This window comes from Ambystoma mexicanum, chromosome 11 (genome assembly GCF_040938575.1).
Source record: "Ambystoma mexicanum isolate Mex_15411 chromosome 11, UKY_AmexF1_1, whole genome shotgun sequence".
Classification (NCBI taxonomy): Eukaryota; Metazoa; Chordata; class Amphibia; order Caudata; family Ambystomatidae; genus Ambystoma; species Ambystoma mexicanum.
In genome coordinates this window covers 1,273,251,458-1,273,260,078 of record NC_090934.1, presented here as the reverse complement: position 1 = coordinate 1,273,260,078, position 8,621 = coordinate 1,273,251,458, and the positions used below count along the sequence as shown (strand labels likewise).

The window sequence follows — 8,621 nt, the reverse complement described above, 5'->3', positions numbered from 1 at the left end:
TGATATCCGGTGGTAACGTGGAGAACTGTGCTTTAACTTCACAAACAGTCCCGGAATGGTGAAAATAGTTGGAAAAAGTAATGGAACTGCTAATGGTAACAAAATAAAAGTAGTGTAACGCTGCCCCCCGACCGTTCCCGCTCACTTCGACCACCGGAGGCTATGTTTCTTGGCTGGAGGAGGTCAACTTGGGGCAGTTTCATGAACCGCAGTTACAAGCAGAGCGCATGACTTCGGTACAAATGGTTAGGTGTTAGTGAAACAAAGTTCCCTTTAGAACAAACCCGTTTTCTCGGATTGCACGAATTCCTTTAAACGTGCCCGCAAAGCTCTTTACTAAAGAAAAGACGTGTTCATCTGCAAAAAGAATTGGGCAGCGTACCAACGTGCCGGATGTGGGGGTGGCCGACGCATTCCGAACAAGGTGGCCTACACGCAAGCAATGCTGGAACCAGAAGTACCGGGGAACCGAAATGACCGGTAAAACTGGTCTGGGTTTAAGAGAAGCCAACAACGTGGTGACACTTGAGAGAAGGAAGTGTGAAAAATGCTAAGTAAGAGAGTCAGCTTGTCATGGCATGCCATGGGACTGGGCGCGCGCCAGCCAGTCGTGCGTACACAGTCTGTGGAAGGCAGCGGGGAGCGTTGCCCGAGGACAGGCAGGTGTTTGCTGAAGGGAGGGAGACCAGCGCACACTCTTCACAGACTGACGGACGGCCATGGTAGTCTGTGGTGTTTTGTTGAGGGAGAGAGACCATCATACACCCTTCACAGACTGACGGACGACCATGGTAGCCTGGGGAAGGGTGCCCGAGGACATGCAAGGTGTTACTGCATCCCCTCCAGGGGAAGAACGAAAGATAGCGCCGCCCATAAGCACCCAGACCGTCCTGCGCGCTTCACGACCTGAAGGAGGACCATGCTTGACTCCTGATCAAGACCCCTGCGTTCCCACCCTCTGAGGCACAGCAGAGAGCCTTCACGTCTTGCTGTGAAACTCTTCTCGGCAGAAAGCTGGGCCACCAATCCCCAGACCAAGTGGTGTGCCCAGCAGCCATAACTAATCTTCCATACTCCTGGAAATCTAACCAGCAGACCCGCCCAGAGAGCTGGATGAATCTCACCCAGGCCCGTGGCCCTTGCTGCAAGGCTGCCGGACCTTGCAGTCCCCACCCGGTCCTCTTGCAGTCGCTTTGGGACTATGTGGTGTGCCAGCTGGCGCCCACGGTCACGTCGCCGTTTTTCCCCGCCTTGCTGGCCTTTTCTTGCTTCATCGCCTTCAGTTTGCCTTTTGCGGTCATTGATGTCCTCGGGAAGAGCTGCCCGTTTCTATACAAGTATAAAATCCAGAAGGACAAGCGGCCAACGCTGAAGATGATGGGACTTTGCCTGCGGCACGCACTCTACAACCACACGGTGTATGTCTCCCCCGCAGTGGTCATCAACCAACTGTGGATGCCCGTTGCTCCCTTGCCAATGGCGGCTCCCACCCTCATAGAGCTGGTAGTGGAGGTGCTGGGTTGCACCCTGCTTTTTGACTTCCAATACTTTGTATGGCATGTGCTGCACCATAGAGTTGGCTGGCTGTACAAGAACTTCCATGCCATCCACCACGAGTACGTGGCCCCCTTCGCCTTGTCAAGCCAGTATCTTGGCAGCGTGGAACTCCTCACGATGGGCTTTTGGAGCTCCACCAATCCTGTCCTCCTGAAGTGCCACCCTCTGTCGGCTTGGGCCAGCAATGTAGTGAGCATCTGGATGTCGGTGGAAGACCACATAGGCTACGATTTCCCCTGGTCCCTCCATCGCCTCGTGCCATGCGGACTGTATGGCGGGGCCCGGGCGCACGACTTGCACCACCGCAAACCAAACACCAATTACGCCCCATTTTTTAGGCACTGGGACATGATCTGCGGCACTACTTATGTGGAGCATGACAAAGAACAAGAGGCATGACCTGAACCTCTCCAAACATCAGGCAAGCGTGTGCATGAGGATATGCATGAAGGATACATGTTGGATCACTGTACATTGAAAGCATTAAAAGCCCTCATTCTGCCAGGCCGGGCTTTCATTAGCAGCCTGGAGGGACTCCTTTGCTAATCGGCCATTTTCCCTTTCACCTTCTGGGGATTTTAACTTAACATCCCACCATGCACTTTTCAATCCAATGGACTTTTAAGTTCCATCGGTGGCTTTTTAATTTGTATGTGTTCTTTGGTCCCAGGTCTCTACTGTTGTGATCGGGTCTGTAGCTTCCCCCCTATGTTCCTGCAGCTTTGTCCTACTTCCATACCCCTGCTGACTCCCCCCCCCCCGCCCTCCCACTCCTATGCCCTCTGAAGCAAATCCCAGTGGATGTACAAATCGTACATAAATGAGGGTCCTTTCATGGCATGATGTACAAACAGAAACATGATGAACTATGGGTTTTTTAGGCAATGAGAAAGAGGACACAAAACACACACACACCCACCAGGTAATCTACAGTATATATTGACTAAATTGGCGTTACTATGAATTACCACCTTCAATGTTATCCGGGCGTGCATCATAAACCAACAGGATGGATGGTTTACTGCTGTCATTGGCTTGTAATTCAGAACAACCCAATGTCTCCTGTTTGTGTTTTATTTATTTATTTATTTGTTTAGTTCCAAAGGATCTTTACGAATGCACTAATTATATCCACATTACATATCATAAAAACACATCATAAGAGCATCTTTAAAACTTTTTATAAAATACTATATGATGCATTGTAAAACCCAACTTTATATAAATATATCTAAAAACGTAGCGAAAATGTTCAACATACACAAGGTCCATGTCACGCTTATGTACATGTTGCTATCTCCCTACACCTCTCCTTCTCTGTGTTAGACGCTTTTTAATGACGTCCCACGGGCGATACATGGCGATATGTACACTTTGGGTCTCTGTGTTCAAACAATAATTCCAGAAGGCATCATCCCTGTTTGTGTTTTAAGCTGTGCTTCAGTTGAGTGTTGCGCAAATCAATCATTCTCAAATGGATCATTTATTATTGAAAAAGCTGACTTCAATTTTGTAATTTACTATTTGATAGACTGTTTATATATTTTATTTTACTGGTCATTTAATAGTAAAGTTGCCCAGGAAGTAGTTGGTTGGGCTTTTAGTGTCGATTTTGCTTTACTTTTTATTTTGCTTTATTGAAAAGTAAGTTTTGTCCGCAGCAGTTGGATTTTCTCCATACAGCCTGCTCATCCAACATAGGCAGGTAGCCGGGTGTTAGGGGACTTCAAGGCCATCCAGTTGTTCTGGCGAGAAACCATTTATGGCACTATAGGGCAATGGTAAGGCCACCTGTGAATTAGGGATTCCAAATAAAGCGAGCTTAAAGGTTTTATTTTGCCCTGGTTTAAATGTGTAATTCACATTAATGATGTCATATATGTCATTACTTCTTGGACTTTATGAAGGTGACATCAGCCGTGTGCTCGTCTGACCTGGAACTACAGCGTTTGGCGTACTAACTATGGTGAAAAATGTAATATGCTTGTCTGAGAAGGTCACCAGAAGCATGGGATATTAATAGTTAACCCTAATGCATGCTGCTTCTGCAATATACTTAATCTATTCGATGCATTGTTTAGGCTAGCCATTGGTTGAATACCATCATTCACAATACAGTATGGGAACTATTTTATTGATAAACTACTGCTTTGAAACCACTGCCGATTGTCTAATCATAGGCGTGAGGGTATTTGCTTTAAGTCGCTGGAATTACGTCATTCCCTTGAACTAGCGATTTGGCCGCCCTTGCTTTTTGTGTGATAAATATAGTCAAACATTAAAAACACATTTAAGGTGATTGCTAACAAAAGAAAGTCAACAAATATTGGGAAAGCCAATGTTGCAATGCAAACCCCCAGTCAAAAGGTAACCAAATGTAACTGACCAGATTTGGGTACGCCATTGCTTACGTAGAAACACTCTGCCCAAAGGAAGTATTTCCCTAACGCAAACAAACCGTGGGCCTCATTCCAAGTATGGCGTCCAGGAATAAGCGTGCTGGTGGCAACATACCGGCACCCTTTCCAGACCGCCATACTACAGCAATACCGGTAGGGGCAGAGAACTCCCTGCAGGCCTGACCTGCACGGAATTCAGGCCCCTACCGGCATTGTTTTCACTGAAGCACGGGCACCGTTAGCAACGGTGCCAGTGCTTCAGTACCCCATTTCCATGGAGTTCCAGGCGACTCCGTGGGGGGAGTAACCGTTAATGCTGCCACTTGTGATATCCCGGCGGCATCGGGATATCAGGAGGTGGTACGGCTGTTACGAGGTGAGCTTATGAAGGCCCTGCCAGCCAACAGGGTGGAGCAAATTGCAATCTGAGGCAGCTGTGTTCAATCACCCCTAGTCCAGGCTTCAGTAGCCTGCAGCAGTGTATTGTAATGAACGTCTCTTTAGCTCTCAGCAGCCTAGCCTGCAGTAGATTGGAACAGGCTAATGCAACCAGCGCCTATCCAGCTCTCAGTAGCTTGCTGCAAACAAACGTACTAAGTAGGCCTCCTCTCCCTCTTGGACAGCATACGTGTACCAGAATGCATCTGCTGGTTTAACCCAAAACCCAGAATGGAACATGAAATTAGATTGGTCCAAAACTGCAGCGCTAAAACAAGTAAATGAATGCAGAGGCAGTTTGTAGGTTTTAACTTCGCAATAATGCCATAAACAGAGTCTCTAAATGTGCGCACATAGAGATGCTGAGTGGTAGGTGGGTAGGATCCTGACAGGGTGCTCGTCCATCGCCAAAATCAAAAGTAGTTCTCAGTCCCAACCTAATCGCCATCTGGCCCTAGCACTGTGAAAGAAGAGCATAGAAATAGAAGCCAAAGCAATAGCCTCTCAGCTTAGGCTTTCTCCAGAAAATTGTCCTTTGGATTCCCCTCAGGAGATGGTTACCAGTTCCCATAAATATTGTTCAGAAAATAAATGTTCTCCGCTGTCCTGCCTGTCTCTCCAGAAAATGTTACCAGTCTCTATACAAACTAAAGATTGAACATTCTTTACAGGGGGGAATGATTTCCTTAGTCCTTTCCCCACCACCTTGTCCATTCTCTATATGAATGCAATGTGTCAACTTCTCTAGCTTCCCTTATTCCTTTTCTACCACCTTGGCAAGTCTTTCTCTAATGGTTTTATATTTTGAACCAATTGATTGAATCCTCCTGGTTCCCTTCTCCTTTGACAAATGCCGCTGATTCCTCAAGGGCTCTCCAGGCCCCTCTGGCTTTCAAGTTTCCTTAACCTTTGTGGTGATATCTGTACTCTTTGCCAATACCAAACCTCCTGTAGCCCTGCTTGTCAGTTTTGGATTGACAAATGTTACTGGTTCCTTGAGGGCTGTCCAGGCCCCTCTGGCTTTCTAGTTTCCTTAAACTCTGTGGTTGTATCTGTGTTTTGTGACAATATTAAATACTCTGGTATTTCCAGTGCGCCTGTAACCCTCTTCGTCAGTTTCTTTCTCTCTGTTTGGTTCTGCCGCCTCCCTCCACCTTGGGTAGCTTCTCTGCCTTTGGGTGTGCTCCAGTGGGATGGCGTCCGAGCATGGATGTTTCCATTCGCCCCTCTCCTCAGCGTCGCCGGCACATAAGCATCTGCTTCTGCCTGACTTGGCAGTCTCTGAGGTCATCACATTCCAAGTGGAGGATTAGTTCCTTTGTTCTATCCTTGAATAGCCATGGATTCGTAGGACCCAGACCCACCACAGCTGCAGCATTGTCACGCCGCCAAATAAGACGGTCCTTCCATCCCTGTCTTGTACTTGGCTGCATCACTTTCCTCAGCGCCGGTCTTCCGTCATCTCTGCCTTCACTCTGTGTCTCTCCACGCTACGACTGCCTTCCCTGTGTAGCACAGCTCCACTCCTCCAGGACATTTGTACGTTGGAGGCTCACCTCTGCGTGTGAATCTTCCTCCTCCCTTTTATTCTCGCTGCCTTAGTTCCAATGGGCAAGTTGCTTTTCATGAGTTGCGTAGTTCAAGGAAATGCCAGTATTACCTTGAGCAAGTGGTGTAAAAACAATGTCAGTATTTGTTGGATGAAAAACAGAAGTAACATCAGTCACTTCTGTACCCATATATGCGGACAGAGTAGTCTTCATAGGAAGTGCCTTGTAGGAATGGTAGTCCTTGTCCCCTAGAGGGAGTCACTCCCAGTGAAGTCTGGCTTTCCATGACCCCTAGGTAGGGTCTTGCTTAGTGGGTTCACCTCCCTAGCCTTAAAGAAGGGATGAATTGCCCATATAAGACACAATGTTTTGCTATAATATGTTCTCTTATGCTATGTTATGATCTGCTATATGTTGTTTTAAGTTTTTTGGCCCATTGTGGTCTCTGACCCATGCCTGCACTAACCCACTCAAGTTCTACATTCCAACACAAAATACACATGCAACAACTAAGCCACTCACACGTGGCTATTGAACCACTTTCACAACCGACATTAAACATCAGAACACCACTCCTCTACAACCGGCCTACGCACCACACCCCCAGCCAGTGCATCCTAGCAGCATGGGCACACGAGGCACCCCTTCAAACACAAATGCCTCCATGCTCTTGACACAGAATGCCTAGCAGTAGACCCACACAGAGAGCTCGCAGAACTTCAGGTCTGCAGGCAAAACAGCAAAGCTATCAAGCTATTTGCAGGGATGAACTAGGAACCAAAAGTGGCCCTGTAAACGTTTTCCAAAGTGGCTCCATTACACTGCGAGAGCAAATGTAGCGAGAAACAACCACCCCTCCCGTAGGGCTTGGGCCGGGATTCTCCGTCTCCACAAGAACATTTGGAAAAGATTAAGGATTTACCAGTCGAACTCCGTGAAGCTGCTCCTTAACAAGTGGCCTAGCACGCTAAGGTGCAATGTGGAATTTGGCCACACGATGGCGATACAGTAAAAGATATTCACTTATAGAAAACAAATTCTGATGGTAACACCGGTGTGTGAAATATTCACACGGTCAGATTTTCCCTGCCTGCCATGAGTACAATATTGTATCCACATAAAATGTTAACATACTCTTTTACTCACCCTCATTTTGATGGTGTCATGTGTCATCCTCCATGAACGATTTTAACCTCATTTACAGACCTCTATACTGGCCACTTCTGTCTCTCCTTTTTCCACCCCCTCGAGGCATTGCCAGTTTGTTCCCCCACCTATCCCTGGTGCACCCTTTCTGGACACCATCTGATCTCGCCACTTTACGTAGTCCTGGCCCCCTTCTAAAAGCGTCTTCTCGCTGCAGCATTTGGATGATCTACAACCTCTCCTCTTCTGTAAACTTTCCCAGCTCCTCTTCAGAGTCTCCCAGTTCTGCTCCGCATCTTTCTTCTACCTCCTCCTTTGCTCTTTGGATCTTCCTCCAGCCCCTCCTCCGCTTCTTAACACCTCCTCTGCTCGCCCTTTTGATGTCCCTCAAATCCTGCTCCCCAACTCTCTCTGCCATGTCCATCTCCTCCACCCCTTGTGCTTCTCTCTCACTGCCACGTCCATCTCCTTCACTCCTTTGATGTTTCCCCAAGCCTTCTCTCCAGCTCTCTCTACCACCGCCTCTTCCTTCACGCATGTTCTCCCCTTCTCTCCCTAACCTCATACTTCTCCTCCCGTCCTTCATTTCCAACAGCCTCTTTCTCCAGTAATCTCTAACTTTCTCATACTCCATCCCACACGGTAGGTGGTGCCGCCTGGCCTACACCCCACCTACCATAAGGGCCAGGCTAGAGACTTCCTTACGGGCCACACCCGTGCACCCTGCATCTATCTAGCTAGTGATAGAGACTTCCTTACGGGCCACACCCGTGCCCCCTGCAACTATCTAGCTAGTGATAGAGACTTCCTTACGGGCCACATCCGTAGCCCCTGCATCTATCTAGCTAGTGATAGAGACTTCCTTACGGGCCACATCCGTAGCCCCTGCATCTATCTAGCTAGTGATAGAGACTTCCTTACGGGCCCCATCCGTGCCCCCTGCATCTATCTAACTAATGATAGAGACTGCCTTACAGGTCAGACCCGTGCCGCCTGCATCTATCTAGCTAGTGATAGAGACTTCCTTACAGGCCAGACCCGTGCCCCCTTCATCTATCTAGCTAGTGATAGAGACTTCCTTACGGGCCACATCCGTAGCCCCTGCATCTATCTAGCTAGTGATAGAGACTTCCTTACAGGCCACACCCGTGCCCCCTGCATCTATCTAGCTAGTGATAGAGACTTCCTTACGGGCCACATCCGTAGCCCCTGCATCTATCTAGCTAATGAGACTTCCTTACAGGCCAGACCCGTGCCGCCTGCATCTATCTAGCTAGTGATAGAGACTTCCTTACAGGCCAGACCCGTGCCCCTGCCTCTATCTAGCTAGTGATAGAGACTTCCTTACGGGCCACATCCGTAGCCCCCTGCATCTATCTAGCTAGTGATAGAGACTTCCTTACAGGTCAGACCCGTGCCGTCTGCATCTATCTAGCTAGTGATAGAGACTTCCTTACAGGCCAGACCCGTGCCCCCTGCATCTTTCTAGCTAGTGATAGAGACTTCGTTATGGGCCACATCCGTAGCCCCT

The 8,621-nt window shown here is 48.3% G+C and overlaps 1 protein-coding gene across 1 annotated transcript; it reads left to right on the top strand.

Moving 5' to 3' along the window:
* Positions 1–427: 427 nt before the first annotated feature.
* LOC138504324 (cholesterol 25-hydroxylase-like protein 1, member 1) lies at positions 428–3,391 on the top strand. The gene has a single exon (XM_069624742.1). The coding sequence runs from the start codon at positions 1,114–1,116 to the stop codon at positions 1,954–1,956; it is 843 nt and encodes a 280-aa protein (XP_069480843.1). The 5' UTR covers positions 428–1,113; the 3' UTR covers positions 1,957–3,391.
* The last annotated feature ends 5,230 nt before the right edge of the window (positions 3,392–8,621 follow it).